At 31.2% G+C, this 21,233-nt stretch overlaps 1 protein-coding gene across 1 annotated transcript in view; it reads right to left on the bottom strand.

Annotated features, from left to right (window-relative positions):
- The window catches only part of DENND1B (DENN domain containing 1B), a 233,626-nt gene that overhangs the window by 28,585 nt on the left and 183,808 nt on the right, over window positions 1-21,233 (bottom strand). Inside the window, exons 15-17 of the mRNA XM_081300539.1 lie at window positions 10,647-10,737; window positions 3,880-3,920; window positions 3,141-3,209 (exon numbers count right to left, since the gene is read on the bottom strand). Of these exons, the coding sequence (XP_081156665.1) occupies window positions 3,141-3,209; window positions 3,880-3,920; window positions 10,647-10,737 (201 nt within the window). The remainder of the gene's footprint in view (window positions 1-3,140; window positions 3,210-3,879; window positions 3,921-10,646; window positions 10,738-21,233) is intronic.

Here is a 21,233-nt window from a genome sequence, read left to right as displayed (position 1 = left end):
TTAGAAAAAGTAAACACACGACTTTCCCAATTTCTTTGCAGAGAAGGATCTTATTTCCTTCCTGTTAATATCTGTAGTAATCAGTAGAGTATTTGGCATACCATAAGGAATATCTTGAACTGAATAAAACAATTGATTCTTCATTGTAAATGAAGCAAACTAAAACATACTACATAGTAAAAGTAATCCAAAAAGCCAATAACTCTAAATTATATCCTATTCTTTGTTAGAATTGATAAATAGCACTTTCACATTCTTCATTCATAAAGCTACCTAATCTATTTAAGAGGTCCTATATTAATTCCTATATTTCATTGGTAAAAATATGTAATTACCAAGGAAAAATGCTTTTGTTCCCATCTCTTAAGAGTTTGTATCCATCTTTGCTTTTACTGCATTTGGACTATATTCTGGTTTATCTAGTAATCCTCTAATCCACCTGATCATACTTATCTTTCCAGGTTCTCCTGTATCAAGTTGAAGCTAGTATTAATCTCTTCCGTAGTTCTGCAATTTGTGCACTGATTAATTTAAATGTATACAACCCTGCCTACTCATTAGGTGTCCTTCATACTACCTAGAAGATGGAGCAGATTCTTTCTATCCTTTTCAATTCACCAAGCTGACATTCAACAATGTCAGCAACTATTCACTATAGAAACGCACCAAACAAATGGCTTTGACTAATGCAAGGATCTAATGAAAAGATGAATTAGAAAATCTTTTAGTCAAATCAAATATATAGTTCACTTTGCTGTAATTCTTAAATTATGAGAATGTGTGTTCCATCTCTTGTTTGCTTTATGGGCCCTTTTAATATGAAAAAGTACAGAAAGCAGAGAAAAAAAACTTTCTGGCATAGAAATAAGTATAGAAAAAATATTATAAGTACAGCACAAAATCATTATTTACTTCAACAAATACATATACAGTACTTCAGTAGTATGTTCAAAACACAGGGTGAAATGATGCCAATATCAATATAACATCAGGAATATCATCTCTATTACTTACAGTACTTTATATGCTAAGCTAACTCCATGATGAGAATGAGGCCCAGTTCATGACAGTTATTCAAATAATGTGTTTAGTGTATAAAACAGAGGCAAAAACATGGCCTCTGCTGCTTAAAAATCTGCCACTTGTAGAAAATAAATAACTTCTGTTATACCCACATAAAGAAATTAGAAGCAGTATTCATAGCAATTTATAGTCAAAGAAGGAATTTTAGTGCACATATTTTAGAACATAAGCAATCTGGAGAGATCAGTTTTAGGTAAAATTATGAAGGTCACAAATAACTGATTAACCTGCCTCAAACCTTTTGATTCATGTCTGATATGATACAAGATAAATGATAAAAAGTTATTGAGTATATTCTAAATACCATAATTTGTTGAAATTGATTTAGGGAATAATTCTCCAAAGAGCAGAATTCTTAATTTGAAAATATTTCATTGCCTTGCAGAAAAGTGTTCAAAAGAAAACATTCTACTGACTAGAAGGATCAAATTTTAAATAATGAATGAGTCTGAACATGTTTGTTTTATTATTGTACTTTTATAAAAGATAAGAGTGAAATTCAGGAGGAAAGCACACATTTGGCAAAACTATACATGCTCTCTAGGCTTGCTCCAGGAATAAAATGAGGGCCTACTAACTGCAAAAACTTTCCTAGCATCTAGAATTTTGTGTGTGTGAGAAACAAGGCTTGATATTAGTTTGTTTTTTCACTTGGTAGCTGTGTGCTATTTCGTTGTGAAAAATTTCCCTTCAAAAGCAACTTAAATCAGCCCATTAGAGGCAGTGATCTCCTAGAACAGCAAAGTCATGAGGAAACCAAACAAAAGGCAGAGGCTGAACTTTCTAAGGCAAACTGATGACTTCTTTTCATTTAATGCTTTATGGATTCAAATAGTTCAGAATGTTAGAACTTTATTTTTGAATCAACTCTGTAGATTAGCTTCCCTACCAAAAAAAATGCAATCTTTGAAACAGATTTTTTTCATTCAGAAGAGTAACTACGTTTATATTGCAATTGCATGTAAGAAAAGAACATAAATTCTAAACATTAAAATGTATTATTTTATTATTATTTCTATCATATCAATTATTTATTGAGAAAGCACTTGAAGATAAATTTTTATAATATCACAATTACTACCCTGAATATATTTAGAAATACAGAATATATGTGACCTATTGAACTTAAACAAACAAACAAACAAACAAAAAACTTCACTACCACTAGATAATCCCTAGAGAAGCTACTGGTCTAGTGTAGAGATAAACATATATGAAGACACAGAAAGTGCTGAAGCAAGTTACTACAGTTCAAATGGAACCATAGAAATAGATCTATAAACTTAGCTGGTTTTTTATTGTTGTTGTTGTTGTTTGTTTGTTTTTTTGGCATGGGATTGGGAAAACTTTTTTCCAAGGGACATTAATAGATGAACCGGTGGTTTACTAGATGGATAAAGACCAAGAAATGGATGTTCTAAGTAGTAGGACATCTTCTTCTTGAACAAGAATAGAAGGGCAGAAGAAAATATCTTGTATTAAAAAAATAAGGCGTTGCTAAGTATGTTCAGACATATGAAAGTTTCAGAAGAATCGGGGAAAACAGAACAGAATACAGGAAGGAACAGGTAACGCAAGGTCTTAATTATCATATTTAAAGAGATTTTAAATTTATTATCTGTTCATTGTTACTGTGGTTATTGTAATTTACTACATGCCATGGAGAATTACTGAAGAATTTTAATTTTGGAGAGTCAATGAATCTTTGAGAGAAGAGATATTGCCACATTTTTCTACTTCTGCCTCAAATGCACAATGAGAATTTAAAATGAATGAAAGAATCAAATTTATAAGACGATACCTCCTCATGGACCGTTTTAATGTGCTGTACAATTGTGACGGTAGCTTTGAAATAAAATGAAGAACCATTTTTAGATTATTTAAAGGAAATGCTCTTTCTATACAATAAGATAACTTTGTAGCTGAATTTGTGTTGGTCAATATTAATTTTAAAGTTTTTTAAAGCTTATTGAAAAATATTTTGAATTCATATGTGTATCTTCTAGAGAGTATATAAATCTGTCAAAAAAATTAGTAAATACCATAAGAACACTTACAAATTTATAAGCTGTCCGTACTGCAGGGGTTGCTTTGGTCATTGCTGTGTTGAACAGTGCACCTCCTTTCTGCAAAAGAAAGAAATGTTTCCAAAAACTTTTGGCAAACTGTTCTGAAAACAAAGCATTATTAGTAGTATACAAAAATAATTTTACTCACAATTTAAATACCTTTTAAAATTATTTTTTAATGTTTTAAAATACTACAATAACTATAAACATTTGATTCTGTTCTTTTAGTTGGTATATTACATCATTTAAAAGACATTTTATCTTTGAAGTTGCAGACAAGTAACATGGGTAGTAAAACCTACATATTTAAAACTTAATAAAAAGGGAATAAAATATTTATCAGCTGTTTTAATATTGGGTAGTAAAGTTTAATCAATAGAAGAGAGATTTTATAAAAAGTCATATTAACAAAACTATGTTATCAAGAAGTTATAAAAGTTCCATGAAATTTGACTATTCCAACTAGTTCCTTATCTGGAATATAGTATAAAGTGATAAGAAAATATTGCTTTACAAAATATGTCATTTATCTCTAAACAGAAACTTTCAAATTTAAAATTATATTTATGAATATCAACAAACTATAAGCATAACAAAAGAATATGTACACTAAGAAAATTTGCACACATTTCAAATATTATAAATAAGTAGCAAAGTATAAATAGCATACTTTTACTGATTTCTCCATATCACAGTGAAAGAAGAAACTTTGAAAGCATATTAATACCTTTACTGTATGTACCCACTGTTGATATGACCTTGGGTTTCCTGGAATATAGAAAATCTGATATCAGGAATCAAAAATAAAAATTTATAAATTAAAATTCATCAATAACTAGTATTTCTAGCATCTTAGTAGGCAAATTTTACTTACAATGTTGTAAAAGATGCAACGGCACAATGAGATTAATGCTTTAATTTTTATAATTAGCACTTGAAAATGGACACTTTTTCATTGACATATGAAAATAATATATTATTATCTATTCTTTTATTTTCATATTGGCCTCAGAGGGAATATCTCACCTCTTTTCAAATCCAAAATTTCTGTTTTTTTAAACTTAATTTTCAATGTTTTATGTCTCTGCTGTTTTGTGAAAGTTGGCCTTTTTTACATAATTTTACTTAAAATGCCACTCAATTGCATAGAGAAGTGTGAAAAAATCAGAAGGAAATTTGGAGCTGAAAGAATCTGAGGTACAACAAATTTATTCTGTGGTTATTAATTATTAACACATTAATTAACTTTATTTTAATGCAATTAAACTACAGTTTTAGTTCTGAGCATATTCTCTGGTTACAAATCTATAAATTTGAAAGGTATTACCCAAGGAAATGTAAAGAAAATGTAGCTTTTAAGCTACAGTGTACCTGGTTATTATTGTTACAAAGCTCAAATGCTGACAAAAACTAGTTCTAATACAATTTGGAACTGACTTTGAAATACGGTAAATAATTTGGCCAATAAAATGAGATTCAAAGGGAAAAAAGTAATCCATATTACTAGCCTAATCTTTCATATCAACTGATTTCAACTACTTCCTTGTTAGTATAAATGTTTAAATATTCTCTAAAGAAGGGTGAAAAATCACAATAAAAATCAAAGTGTTACTAGGTGTAGTGGCAGTGGGTGTAGTGGCAGTGGTACACCTGCAATCTCAGACTCAGGAGGTTAAGGCAGGAGGATGGCAAGTTCAAAGCCAACCTGGGCAATTTAGCAAGACCCTATACTAACATAAGCAGTAGAAAGGGCTGGGAATGTAGCTTAGGTGTAGTGTATCCTTGTGCTCAATTCCCAGTAACTTCCTTCTAAAACAAACAAAAAATCAAAGTGCCAGTGGCTACCCTGTCAATAACCAGGTGCAAGTAACTTCTAAAAATGGTGTTCCTTTGTTTGTGGTTGTGGCTTAGAGAGGTGGGGAGGAGAAGTACCACCTCGCTGTTACAAAAACAGAAGCAGAATGATCCCAGCCTAAGAATTTCTTTCCTGTTATTCTTTGTAACCCTAATTAACATCAGGCAAAGCATTGTGCTCTGGATTCACTCTTAGACTTAAAGTCTTTTCCTAATTTAAAGAAGTATCAAGAAATCACTTTTATTCTGATAAACATTTCTTACCACTCCACCCTGCATTATGCCTTTTTTGGAGAAAATAATCTAGAGAGAAATACTATATTTTTTTAAATTTTGTAAATGACTACACTCTATCTACCTAAAATAATTTATGTAAAATAAGTTTAAAAGGGTAAGCTTTAAGAGGTCTTGGCTTGTCCAAATTTTTTTAAATGTACTTTCCATTGTAAAATAACAAATTCCAAGTTATCCTATAAGTTTATTTCTCAAGGAGATTTTTATTAATGATAAAATTAAGTGTATATTTTTATTCATCCAGATTATTCACTCGTCTATTAAAAAGTCTCATCAGTTCATATATTTTTTACTTCTTTATTATTAAAAATGATTGAGTCAAAATCATGAATTTAAGATTTAGATGTTATTTACAGTTATTCTGTAAAGTATTTAATTATTTTCCTAAAATGAATTCAAGAAATCAGAGAAATGCCAATAATATAATATTTCAGCATTTTTGGATACTCAAACACAAATAAAATAGCTATGATAAGACAATGGATCTGTTATAGAAAGGTTAGTGTCTTATTTAGGATTGTAAGGTTTAAAAAAAGTTCCTACTGAGCTCTCCACAGGTCACAGATGTTTTTATCTACATTATGTTATTCGATCTGAACCTTTCTACTATAAAACAGGCAAAGCAGGCAATGCCATAGGCAACATAGCTGGATGGGAAGGAGGCAGCATTTGGTGTGCAATAGACCTCTGTAGTCCAGATCCACCCTGCAAACCATGTGATATGGAACTAGGTTCTTAATAGCAGAGCCTCACCCTCCTTATTCATCAAAGCCTATCACTGCCTTTTAGGATTAATGTATATAAGAATGAAAGATAATTATTATATGATATTTAGTAGGGTACCTTATTAGGTACCATAAATGTTAGTTATTATTAATTATTATTAATAAGTTTCCAAATAAGGAAACTGTGGTTCTGAGATGATACATTCTTTGCCCAAATTTGGAAGTCTAACAACCAAGAAAGAATAATCTAGGCATTTTAATTCCTGGTTCATTATTCTTTCAACTCTGAAATACTATCTCTAAGACTACTTAGTAAAATATCAGAACATTTAAGTTATACAGAGGTTTCTCTGTATCACCTCCAAAGCAATTACATTAGAAAGGGATGCTGGGTGCAATGGTGCACGCCTGTAATCCCAGCAGCTCTGGAGGCTGAGACAGGAGGATCATGAGTTCAAAGCCAGCCTCAGCAAAAGCAAGGAAACTCAGTGAGACCCTGTCTCTAAATAAAATGCAAAATAGGGTTGGGGACCAGGCTCAGTGGTTAAGTGCCCGCCGAGTTCAACTCCCATCCCCTCCCACAAAAATAAAGAAAAAAGAAAAAGAAGAAAGGGAGAGGGGCTGCTCAAGCTAGAGCTTTGAAAGGGAAATAAAAAATCTAGAATAATATAAAAGTATGACATATGAGAGCAAACAGTAATTCCCTAGGAAAAAATAAACTGGTTAAGATGACAACAATTTAGGTAGATTCCTGTTTTAAAAAATTTAAGGACTGTATCCCTAAATTTTACTGTTTTATGATATAAGTAAGGTTCCTATTTCTATGAAATTTATGAGACAAGCACATAATCCTTTGGTAATGTTAAAAAAAATAAGGCTGCTTTTCTTCTTAAAAATTAATTTGAATGCAAAAAATAATCCATCAATGTTTCTTTTAAGTTAACTGTTTCAGGCAATTAACAAGCCTTATTTAAAAATTTTAACATTCTTATTAAACAACTCATTTTGACATACTCAAGGACAAAATATCTTTAGCTTTCACTTATGCAAAGACTGTTTTTTCAAATGTATTTGTTCAAATTCCAGTAATGTGTAGTTATTTATCAAAATATGTAAATTGATCTAAAGTGCTTATGTGGCCAGAAAAATGCCACTAAAACTGATAAATGTCTACTACCTCATCAAATTCTTTAATACATTAGTCAGTAAAAAAAAAAATAAACAAAGATCTGACTAGATTATATCAGGAAGCTAATGAGGAAATACATGCTACTAATGAAGAGTACCCACATACTCCTATATAAAAATCAACATTAAAATAGTTCTCCTTTCTAAAGTTTAGATTATTTGATGAGGATTTAAGAACTAGTATTATTTTAACTGAAAATATATTTACAAAACAACATTCCTATTAAACTTTCTTGAGTGGCTTTCACAGACTAATCAGGAAAAAGAACCTTAGTTTGGTGAGCCTCAGCCTCATCATTCATCTTAACAGTCAATGGCTTTTAGGATTAATGTGAGTATGAAAGATAATGATGATATGATGTTTAGCAGGGTATCTAACACATCCCAGAAATACCATGAGTGTTAGTTATTATTATGAATAACTTGTCAAATGAGGAAACTGTGGCTCTGAGATGATCTGTGTTTACCTAATTGAGTCTTGTTATATTCATGTCCTCTTATATTATATTTCAACATCCATGGATACATTTCCCTTCATATATTTCCTGGTATCTGTTGTTACTATTCTTATAAATTAAGATTAAACATTCTGCAAAAGTGATGAAAAGAATCAAGTATAACATGAATTGCTTAGTAGTCCTGATTATGAAAATTTATGGGACAGAAAAAGGTTTTATAAAATCTCTATGAATTCACAGATTCTTTAATCATATTTCTAGATTCAAATGTGAATCTAAATGTTCGATATCTGATTATACTGCCTTGTATAATTTTAATTAGAACCACAATTATACCATACTCAACAATCATTTTATCATAAAACAAACACTAGCAACAAAAATAGCATACAAATTACTACTGTCATGATGTATAGATGCTTCCCTAAATTTTACTAATTATTTTTGCTTAAAGAAACTTAATTTTGTTCTTCAGTTTTAGTTAATGTTGATTTCTCTTACAGTGATCTTTTCTGTGCTTGATGTATAAACAAGTCTTCAAGATAAGGTCAGAAAGATAGAACTTTTGCTTTTATTCAGAGAAGAGAGGGCTTAAGTGCTACTTTTGCTTACAACCTGTTCCCTTATTAATATCTCCTAGTATAAAAACATAGATATGCTATAGTCATTACAGCAAGAGCTTTGAAACTAGGTAGATATGTGCCGAGTTCAGACTGGTCTCTACTTCCTATGACTTTGAGAGAATTACTGAATTGAGTGCCTTCATATAAATGGGCTAGTCAAAGTGCCTCTTAGAGTATAGTCAGGATAAAATGAGAATTTCTGTCACATATTAGTACTCAATAAACATGAACAATTACTACAGTTACTGTAAGAGAAATGAGAGTTATTACTGTTTACATTTTACAGGTGAATGTCATGGCAGATATACTCTTCCTTCTCCTGAGTATACTAGATGACACAGTTGGAGAAGACCACCCAGAAATATTTTTGGAAATATATATATATATATATATATATATATATCCTAAACAGACAAATATGTCCTAATTAGTAGTTAGAAGAATATTGCTAATTTTATTAGTCATTTTTCTTATTTCAAATCCTAGTGAATTATGCTTTATTTTCTAAGAATAATCTCCATGTATCTCTAAAAGAATCTAAAATACAACTAAAAATAAAATTTGACAGGTATTATTTTAAGGTACTTCTTTATTTACTGAAATGAGTAATTGCTGAACTAGGATTTCCTTTGGGATAGGTTATTTGCTCCCTCAAATTAGAATAAAAGCTCAAAAACATTTTCTGTACTAAATTGTACTAAAGAACAACAAAACAATTGAAATTGAGTTGAACTAACAATGTGGCAGTCTCTAAGTCAGATGATAACCAGTGATCATATTTCCCTATTATTTTTTAAGTGATAAAATCTTTAATTAAAAAAAAATCTTAGTTATCCTCTTCCACCAGAAAAGCCATTTATTTCTACTTTATTACAGAGGTATCTTGAGCAATGGTTAAGACTACAGAATTTAACTGTATAAAAGGATCATAGTTCTACCCCATTACTGTCACAAGATGTCAACTTCAATTCTATAAAAGCTACTAGCCCCACGGGTCATAAAGATAATGAGACAGCAGTTATGTAAATACTGAATAGGTGCCTCAAGCAATTTGTCCATAAGCTGACAATATTTTGCTTGTCTGAGTTGAAAAGTAAAACAGCATTATTTTAACACAAAAGTTCCATTGAAGCTAAATTTTTCCCTAAGAGCTGAGGAAAGCAAGGAGCTGAATGATTCCATATGAAGCTTACCTACTAAGTCAAATAGAACTTTTTCCCCAAGCTAAATGCTATCAATAAAATGCTGTACCTTAGATAAAGGTCTGCAATTGCAAAATTCATTTGTACTTCTTTTAATGAAAAAATTGTATATTTATTTCTATATTTTGAGGTGAGGAAATAAATCTTATTTAAGAATAAAATTAAAATTTGTTAAATTTATAGATGAATACTTATGACTTTTTATCTTTTCATGTTTTCTCAATTCTAACAACTATTTATTCATGCAGACTAAAAACTTCTTTTCTTCAAATATAACTACAAAGAGTTGAAAAAATGCTATTATACCAGGTTAAAAACAAACACACCAAGATATAGAGGGAAAAAATCTTATATTGCTTGCCTGGTATCTAGAACAGTACATAGTAAGGACTCAGTAATACTGCCTGAAAGAATGAATAAATGGGACATTTCAAGGACTCAACCAAAATTCTGTGTAAGTTGCGACTATATACTAGAACATCTGTGCACAAAACATCAATCTATAAATCATTAGTTGCCCATATAATTATATTTTTGGATATTTACATTTGAATAATTAATTATACTTATGGGAATCTTGCGTGACACCATAAATACACTACACCAGAGGGCTGTAGAACTAGTTATATTTATGGAATGATATACTTTTCCTAATGCTGAAGTGATCTGCAAAGTAAAATAGGAAAAGACTTCCATAAAATAATACACTTATATAAAAATGCAGAATGAGTCATGGTGTTCAAATATTTCCCTTTAGATTATATTACATGTGCCATTTCAATCCGAATCTCAGTTTTTAAATTCATACTCAGAAATTACCACTACAATTATTTTCTGGTAAAGACAACTATTTAGGAGGAAAGTCAAAAGGATATATATTTTTTGGACTTCTATTATTCATTTGCAGTATTATTAGGAGATTGTCCAAGTCAACAGCTACCAATTCATGAAGACAAACTTAATGCCTTGAATAACAGATATCAAACAAAATTACTTGATATTGATATTATAAGATGAAAAATATACTTAAGACATTATGTATATATAGAAGAAAAGAGTTGTTTATGAAACAGAATATATAAATTCAAGTACAAAAAAACAAGATAATTGTTATTTTAAAATGGATAATAATATTGTAAATAGGTTATACCTCCACAAAAGCCACCTGAACTGATTTCTTCTTCAAATACATCAGAGAAACCCCTTCCTGCATTTAGTTTTGCCAGTCGACCATCTATAAACTGGAAAGTATCAAATATGTTAATTTTTCATTTATTTCACAATATTAAATTTTCACTTATATCAAAAATATTAATAGCAGATTTTCCCTCATATAATCACATATAATATGATATACGTATACATACAGAATAAGAAATTCTCAAAACAATGCAAAGAGCAGGTGCTAAGTAAACAGCAGCCAATTAGTTAAACCACAATGAACAATTACTACAGTTACTGTAAGAGAAATGTCCAGCAAAGACTGTAGTTTTCTTAAAAATAAGAAATGGCAAACTATAGCAGTAAAGTTCATAGGCTCTGGAAAGGTAACTCAGTGTACAATCTCCACAGAAGAGTTTGCACAAGAGCCATTTGTCCCTGAAGTTGTATCTTCCCTCACCAGTACCTGTCTCCTGGTGTTACTGCAAACATCAAATTATAATAACTTAGGTTAGTGTTCTTAACATAGCCTCTGACACAGTAAGTGTCCAAGAAATGTCAGACATTACTACTTTTGAGATTAATATTAACTTTAGTGAAATAAAACTTTCTTTGTCTAAACTATTATGTCCTAAAGTGTAATAGGGTGTTGAGAAATTCTAATCATTTAATAATAAAATAAATATAACTTTCACAATTTCTGGCTTATTTGCTCATTGGATGATCACAGTTAAAATTATTAATTCAAACATAGTTGAGATAAACACATATTTCTTTGACTATAAGTTTCTTTTAAAATTGTTTTCAGTGTTCTTAAAGAAGAGACTGCAGTGAGATGCAGAAGCCAAGATAAGCATCAAGAAACACTTTCAAAATTACAATTACCTTGCAGGGCACCTCCCAACCATTCTGCCCTGTTCCTACCTATCCCAACATATACAGCATAGTAAAGTCTTGTGGTTTTGCTATTGCATTTGAAAAATATCTCCACATAATTTTATATGACCAACCTCAAATGAAAATCTGTGATATATTTTAAATGTATATGTTTTACTGTCACTTGGGTACTTTTTATTTTGCTGAAGTGTGACATCTAGAATTAGACGTATTGATAACAAAGGTGAAATATCTCTAAAGTTTTCTTGCCTAAAATCCAGAGGACAACATAGAAAAAACTTAAGAAGTTTTTTGCAAGGCTGACTCTAATATTTGAGGATTAACAAAAAATGCTTATATTCATTCTAAAATTAATTAATTCTCACTCTAATTTTTATCCTAGAAATTTAAATTTCAACTGAGTTAATAAAATAGTCTGTATAATTTTTTTCATATATCTGTCAATCAATCAACAAATATATGAAAAAATGTTTAACATCTCTAGCAATTAGAGAAATGCATATCAAAACTACCCTAAGATTTCATCTCACTCCATTCAGAATGACAACAATAAATGTTGGCAAGGATGTGGAGAGAAAGGCACACTCATATATTGCTAGTGGGACTGAAAATTGGTATAACCAATATGGAAAGCAGTATGGAGATTCCCTGGAAAACTTGGAATGGAACCACCATTTGATCCAGCTATCCCACTCCTTGGTTATACCCAAGAACAGCATACTACATGGACACAGTCACATCAATGTGTATAGCAGCACAATTCACAATAGCTAAACTGTGGAACCAACCTGGATGTCCTTCAATAGATGAATGGATAAAGAAACTGTGGTATATATACACAGTGGAATATTACTCAGCATTAAAAGAGAATAAAATCATGGCATTTGTAGGCAAATGGATGGAGCTGGAGAATATCATGCTAAATGAAATAAGCCAATCCCCCAAACCAAAGGCTGAATTTTTTCTCTGATACAAAGGAGCTGATCCATAACGGGTGTAGGTGTAAGCATGGGAGAAATGGAGGAACGTTGGATAGGACAAAGGGGGTGGGGGAAGGGGATTGGGTATGGGGGTAGGAATAATGGTAGAATGAGATGAACATCAGTACCCTAAGTACATGTATGAAGACATGAATGTTGTAACTCTACTCTGTACAACTAGAGAAATGAAAATTTGTGCTCTATATGTGTACTATGAATTGAAATGCATTCTGCTGTCATATATAACAAATTAAAATTAAAAAAAAACATTTTTTCACACTTTGCATTATTTTTTATTTGAATCATTAATGGACAAAACTAATTGAGAAGTGATGCATAGAGCAATACAGTATTCTTCATGTGGCAATTTAGGACAACTGACAGCAATAAGTTTTATCAGTGATAAGGTTTTCAGAAAAAAATTACATATCAGAATTAAGAAATAATGGCCAATGAATCCGCAGATTCCTGTTCAAAATGTGTTTTGATATCTTTTTGTTACTATAGAATGCTTTTATCTAAAAATGTGGTTAACATTGGTTTAAATAAGCAGCCTAAATTAATAAAGTCTTAGCTTTTTGAGAGTTTGCTTTGCTTTCACAAAACCTAGAACTCTTTGAGCACAGAGACCACAGATGACCTATTTTTAATACCTCCAGATGCTTGGCATGCAAAGGTTTTGGTCTGAAGTGTGAAAGGTCTCACCACAACCCACCTTTGACTGGTTTTATAACGTTGGGCAACTTCTTATCTCTGCTTCCCCTTGTATGAAAAAGGAATGATTATACACCCTTATGAAGTTTTGGAAAGCAGTATGGAGATTTCTTGGAAAGCTGGGAATGGAACCACCATTTGACCCAGCTATTCCCCTTCTCGGTCTATTCCCTAAAGACCTAACAAGAGCATGCTACAGGGACACTGCTATATCGATGTTCATAGCAGCACAATTCACGATAGCAAGATTGTGGAACCAACCTAGAAGCCCTTCAATAGATGAATGGATTAAAAAATGTGGCATTTATACACAATGGAGTATTACTCTGCAATAAGAAATGACAAAATCATAGAATTTGGAGGGAAATTGATGGCATTAGAGCAGATTATGCTAAGTGAAGCTAGCCAATCCTTAAAAAACAAATGTCAAATGTCTTCTTTGATATAAGGGGCGTAACCAAGGACAGGGTAGAGACGAAGAGCTGGAGAAGAAGAATAACATTAAACAGGGATGATAGGCGGGAGGGAAAGTGAGAGTTAAGGGAAATTGCATGGAATTGGAAGGTGAGCCTCAGGGTTATACACAATTACATATAAGAGGAAAGGAGGAGTAGGAGAAAAATTATATAAGTGGAAGAAACGATTTATAGTAGAGGGGATGGAGAGAGAGAAGGGGAGGGGAGGGGAGGGGAGGGGTGAGGGGACAGTGGAGAATGGGATAGACAGCAGAATACATCAGTCACTAGAAAGGCAATTTGTAAATCAATGGAAATGTAACTGATGTGATACAGCAATCTGTATACGGGGTAAAAATGGGAGTTCATAACCCACTTGAATCAATCTGTGAAATATGGTATATTAAGAACTATGTAATGTTTTGAACAACCAACAATAAAATAAAAAAAATAGTATGAAAAGACTATACACTATAGACAGTCTCAAGTATACTGAAACAATGCTAAACATTAGACACTTTTACCTGGTTTAAATCTAAATAAGTATAATGTGTAGAATCAATTCATTTAATTCTATATTGAAGTCAAAGTTTATAACTTATAATGGAAGCATGGGAGAAATGTATGACAACAGATTAGTTTGAAAATAAGGCAGTTTAAAACACATGTAAACTTTAATTTGCATATAATGTCAACATAGCAGTATAAAGTGAATTTAAAGTGATCTAATTTGATGGACTAAGTATCATCTTTTAAAAAATAAAATGAAAGCAACATGATAAATTTAAAGTAATATGTTACTGGCAAGTCCAATGAACTGAGGCATCCTTTTAAAGAACTTAATTTGCTCTAAAAGATTAGGACTATAAGACTTTTTAAAAGGTTTTCATTTTTGTATTTCTGGAAATAATCCATCCATTTTATTAAATGAGTGGAATAGTTCAAGTCAAAAAGATGATAAATCCCAAAACTATTTACTGATTATGCATTTTTGAGTAAGAGTAACCACTTTGTGTTACTAAACTACTGATTTGAGCCAACAAAAATTAATCACTTGTAAATGCCATGTTGTTATCACTTTTGTGCCAACAATCCTGTCAGTGACAATCAGAAACATGTGAATGTGTACACACAATGAAAATGTTTGTTCTTAAAAGACTATGTGCCCATACATGCATACATTATATATACACATATACAAAATACTGAGACCCAGGAATAAATGGAAAAAGGATATTAATGGAGAGTATTGAATACAATAGTTCTGCAAACTTCGTGTTTCTATTTTTGTTTTAAAATAATTTTTGCCCCAAATGAAGTTGGTTCATGGTCATATCACTTTAATAACTCTGGAGCACCTCATAGCATGTAAAAGAGATAAAAATATTTTAAGTTATTGCAATGTAGGAATCATTCTGAATTATAAAAACATTTCTGTTGAAAAGCTATGACTATATAATGTGCTATAACATTGCTTAATTAATTGTTACCTATATCATTGTGCAAACATGCATCTTTAGGTAACTGGAAGACATAATTTTGGCAAAATTAGTTTGTTCTTTCAAGTAATGAGACATAACACTGTTAATAACATTGAGAGCAATACAGATATGACATAAAGTAGGCTATAGGTAGATTTTTAAGGGAATTTAAGAATTTTCTTTTAAATGATGGTTTTTACATAAACTAACATTTTGCTTTTATTTCAAAAGGAAATTTAAAACCTAGAACTTAGAATGATAAATAATCAAACCAAAACATAATCATAAATCTTACAAAAATTCATTAATGTAATTTCATAGTATAGATTATATGATTTTATTATAAATCATAAATTAATTTAAATAAAAATATATTTAAATAAGAATATATTCATAATTCTCAAAAAACAGGAATATATATAATTCTCAAGATAAGTTAATTTTTCCCTTTAGTCATCAATTGCAAGAAAAACTAAATTTTGTTAATTCTTATGACATAATCATAAAGTAGCATAACAGTTTGCAAGGTATTTCAAACAGCAGAGCTGCTCCCTGCTGATCTTGACAGTGCTATCAATAAGGTTTCTCAAAGTATTTTTATCTTCAAATACATATCTTTATAGAAAATTCATTTAAAGAAACTGTTTATTGCTTCAAATGTAAGCAGTACCATATTCATTAAAATAAAAAATTCATCATATATATTAATTTAAAAAATACAATTAAATATAAAATGATTATCTAAAAATGAAAGGTAATATAGAGAATAGACTTGATGGCAAGTTTCCTTGCCCAAATTATAAAAATAACATTCTAATCAGTGTCGTGGATGAGAGTTAAACATATTAACCAGTTACATGGTAGGAATGTGTCTTTAAGGGGTAAATTGTATGCTTTCCTTTAATTATTCACCAGTCAATGCATTTCCAGCACTTAATCTAAATATCTCTAGTTATGCTATTATCAACTTTCTAATGACCTTAGTGATCTACATATATGCTACACAAATATTTAATTACAATCACCCCATCAAAGCGCTGAAGATGTCATTAATTAAATTTTAGGATTCTGATTTTTTTAAAAAATATTCAATTTTAAAGATGGGGGAGAAGCTCATGATAAAGACTGTGCTGATGAAATGGGGCCAGCGGTGTTGCTCTAGCAAGCTGAGAAGAGGCAAGATGGAATACTGTTCTTTCATGCTCACTTGGCAGTCCTGTTACTTGAGCAAATTAGCAGGCACTGATGCAAAACAATAAACAAATCTACAGACCTGAATTCCTTCTTTAGTCTGAAGGAGAAATTACCATATCTCAAAATTTATCTCACATTAAAAACTCTTCTTGAGTACCAAGATAACAAATCTAATAAAATTAAGATCTTGAGAACTGGATAAAATATAGTCTTTTAAATGAACCAAATTTAAACATAGTAAAATTACTTTTAAATGTGTTAATTTCTTGTGAATCTTTAAATTTTTTTAATCTATATAATACTTCAGTCTACAAGTTTAATAAGCAGGCTGATTTAAATATTTCTTTGTAGAATTGTTCAGTAAACATTGACAGGTTAGTGAAACTACACTTTAGTGTTACAATAAATTAAATCAGCAGATATTTATAGATACCTGCTAAGTGCAAAGCATTCAGTTAGTAGCTATATTTAAGTACAGACTGCTATAGTGTGTGGGTATGTTAGTTTGGAGCTCAAACCAAGAAAATTAAGTATGTGAAAGAGCAGAAATAAACTGTTATTTTTATGTCATTTCAAAATTTAGGTGATGAGATAACATTAAGGTTCCAGTACACTAAATTAGATTACCATGCATAATGAAAAGGAAAACACCTTGAACAACATAAAGAATCCATTCAATAAAACTTATTACTAAAACTAATAATTTTAAATAGCAGTCAAGGGACACTAATACTATCCTCAAAGATGTTACTTGGAAGATAATAAGAATTTTCTTCAGAATTCAGTCTGTTTAACTATATGATCAGAGACACAAGAATCAATTATTAATTCAATCATTTAATACATATTTAACCCAAATGTTTACTGTATTACATTTTTTAGATGCCTGACAGAGCAATAAATTCAATGGGCAAGATTAAAACCTTATTATGATAAAACATCTATGGTGTAGGGGATAGCAGGGCATAAGAAAAATAGTAAATTACATAGAATGATAGGAGGTAATGGGTGTTAAGAGAATAAAATATATTTGCAAAATAGGGTGGGGAACATGGGGCCAGAAACTTTTTTGTTTTCAAACAGTGTGGTCAGGACAGGTCTCATGAAGATGACATTTGAACCAAGACTTGCCAGCAGTGAGGAGGCTTAATGGAAAAGCATTCTAAGCACAGGGTACAGCCAGAGTTAATAACTGCAGAGAAGTGGGAACAGGCAGGTAACTCAGTAGGCCTACATGAGGTGTCAGGTGTCTAGACAATATCCAACCAACCACAACAACTATTATCACTCTCCTTTTTCTCCAATTCATTCACTTTCTCAATCTGTTTTATGATTTTATATCATAAAATGTCTAACTACCTCCCCCATTCTCTCTCAGTTGTTGATATTGTTTCCTAATTTCATTGGGAAAAAAAGTGAAGCAATTTTAAGAGTAATTCTGTAAGCTTTTATTACCACCTTTATCTACCCTCTTACCCATGTGCCTGCTAGGAATTGCTGTGCTCCTCACAAACACTGACTTCTCTAACAATTCTTCTGCTTCTCCTCTGAATATAGTTTCTTTTTCTACTAGATCTTCTCAACATCCTACAAATATTTTATCTCTTGGCCCCATGTACTATATCCATTTGTGTTCCCTTTTATATTAAATTAAAAAGAGCTGACAGTACTTTTTGTCTCCATGTCCTCTCCACTCAGGCTTTAATTACAACTTCTACCTCATTGTTTCAGCAAATTTGCTCTTGTTGAGCAATTTTGTAATCATATTTCCATGTTACTAAATCCAGTAGTTAATTCCAAGTGTTTATTTTAAATTTACATGTCAGAAGTACTTCTTATGGCTCTCTGTTTGGTATTCTTTCTTCACTTGGCTACTAAAATAAAGTGGTAGCTCCTGATTTCTGTCCTATCACTGGTCATTCACTCTTTCTTGGCCTCCTTTGCTACTTTCCAGTCCCTGAACCACTGTCATTTCTATTTGTATTCACTCCTTTGGTAATCTCATCTGGTCACCTCTAAGGGCTTTACACAATCAATCTGATGATGATTCCCAAACTTATATCTCAAGTCAGATTTTCTCTCTTGCCTTCTTTATGCATTTGTCTAATCACTATCCCACTTGTATAAACAATAAACATAGTGAACTTAACATGTCTGAAACTAAACTTTTGTTTTTCTTGTCAAAATCTCTTTTTCCTATAATCCCATATCAATTAAATGACAACTATATCTTTCCAGTTTCTCTGATGAAGAATCATGAAATCAGTCATGACTCCTTTCTCTCATTCTTAATATTATATTCTTCATACTATCTATGAGAATTATCTTCAAAATAGATCCATAAACTGATCAGGTCTCATCATAACTTCCATCAATCAGTTTCAAATTGATATCTATTTCTCGTCTACATTACGTAATATCCATCTAAATTTTTGTCTCTGGTCTACCTTTGCCATCCCCTCGCCCCCTGGGTTATAGCTCAAATGTCTTATTATCCATGAAATATACACTTAAAATACTATTTTAAATTATATATACCCTTGTCTCTTATAGCCCTCATTTCCCTTATCCTGTTGTATTTATTTTTCCATAGTACTTATACCTTTGAACTTTTCTGGTGGGCAGGAAAGGGACTGGTACTGGTGATCAATCACAGGACCTTGTGCATTTTAGCAAGAGCTCTGCTGCAGAGTCATACCCCCAGCCCTTTTAAATTTTTATTTTGAGAGACTCTAAGTTGACCTGATTGCTTTGTACTTGGAATACTTCTGCCTCAGCCTCCCCAGAATGATTACAGGCATGTGCCAATATACCCAGCTACCTCTAAATATCTACATGATTTATTTATTAAATTTATTTCCTGTCTTTGTTTCCCTGAGATATAAAAGCATCATAAAGTAAAAGGTTCTTTTTCTGCTTTGTTATCTTACATGTTCCATTCACAACACTGCTTGGTATTATAGGAGATACTGAAATTATACTGTTGAATGAATAAAAGAACAAAACTCTTGGATGACTATCTCTAAAATTTCAGTGTGCTAATTTTCATAGTATCTTATTAACAATGTAGTTTCCTGGGCTTTAATCAAGCCATTATGAATCAATAATTTGAAGGTATGACTCAAGTATGTGCTCTCCAGGAACTCTGACACAGGGTATCTGAGAACACACTCTGAGAAACACTGTTTAAAGTATTACCAGAATTACTTAACAAAGAAGGCTGAAAAATGTATCCTTTGTTCTGATAAATTGTATTCCCTTATACATTCCTTATTTATGACATTATTTCCATATCTTCCCTATGTCACATTTTATTTTTACTTTTTTTCCACAATGTGAAATATGTGTTTGATGCAATTATCATTTCCCATCCATTTGTATGCAAATGATTCCTAATACTACAAAGCTGTTGCATCTTCAGTGCTAGCAATGCATGTGCTGATCTTAGCTACAGATCACATGCCATGAGTGACTATCATGAATCAAGATTACTAGAAAAATATGAAAACTTATAGCAATTTATTATTTATGTTAAAATCTTTCAAAATCTCTAGTTTACATAAAAGGGAAGTATTTGCTTTTGACCCACTAGTTTTTATTTAACATCTTATGAAATCAGGGAAGGTGGGTCATGGAACAAAATGTAGAATGAGCTCAGAGAATTTCCATTTCTATGCATTACACCGTTATGTGATTCCGAGTTTAAAACTGCAGTCATCACTCAATTTAAAACACAGTATCACTTGACTCCTATAATTTTTGTCATTACTCTTAAATGAGATCCATTACACTTAATTCATAAATTCTTCATCTACTAAAATTGTCAAAATATTTTCATGCCTATTCTTTATACTATGGAGTCATACCACAGCTTTTATTTCTTGATTTTCCAATATAAAATGCCTATTATATATTGGATATTAGGGATATAAAAATACATAAAATATGACCCATGTTATAGAGTCCATAAATCAAAAAATCAAACAAATATTGTATGGTGCAAATCCAAAATGCTAAAAGGAAGAGAATTTATAATAGCATAGGTGGTCAAGAGCAGGAAAAAGAAATGCCCAAACTGAGCCTTAAAAAAAGCCTGAGTTGGGCAAATGTGAACTAAGGTAAGTTATTCAAAGCAAAGGAAACAAGAATAGGCATGACTGTATTTTTTCATTAATTTATTCCTAGAGGGAGAATAAATCTTAATGGCTTCCTCGAGCCAAAACCTGACTCTACTGTATACTGGCTGCTGTGCTAACTTTCAGCAAGTTATTTAGCCTCTCTACAATTTGGGTTTATAACCTGCAAAATGGCAGAAATAAAGTATGTAATTATATGGTTATTTTGAAGATTAAACAAGATTATATAAATCACTTAAACACTACTGAGCAAAGCCAGCATTTGGCATATTATTTTTATTTATTCATAATTCACTGTAACTCATTCATTATTTTAAAGCCTCTATTACAACACAATTCCAGAAGCATAAAGATATGAAACAAGTTTTGGAGAAATAATACCTAAAAAGTTCAGAATGGCTGGAACAAGGGTATTTGTAGAAATATGAGAGAGCTACAGGCAAGAAGATCAAGAATTTTGAGTGCCAGAATGGGTGCTTTAAACATTAGACTTGAACTATACTTGTAAACTATACTTTAAACCAAATAAACCTAACGAAAATATACAAAACATTCCATCAAGAAGCAGCAGAATCTACATTCTTCTCAAGCACAGAAAACATTCTCTAGGATAGATTATATGTTAGCCATCAAAGAAGTCTTAACAAAATCATAAGTATAAAATATAAAGCCATAAATCAGTATAAAGAAGCTAGAAATCAGTAACAGTAAATAATACT

This window comes from Spermophilus citellus, assembly GCF_964194105.1.
Source record: "Spermophilus citellus genome assembly, chromosome: 6".
In the NCBI taxonomy this organism is placed as follows: domain Eukaryota; kingdom Metazoa; phylum Chordata; class Mammalia; order Rodentia; family Sciuridae; genus Spermophilus; species Spermophilus citellus.
Note: the sequence above shows the minus strand (reverse complement) of the source record. Positions and strands in the feature narration are given on the sequence as shown.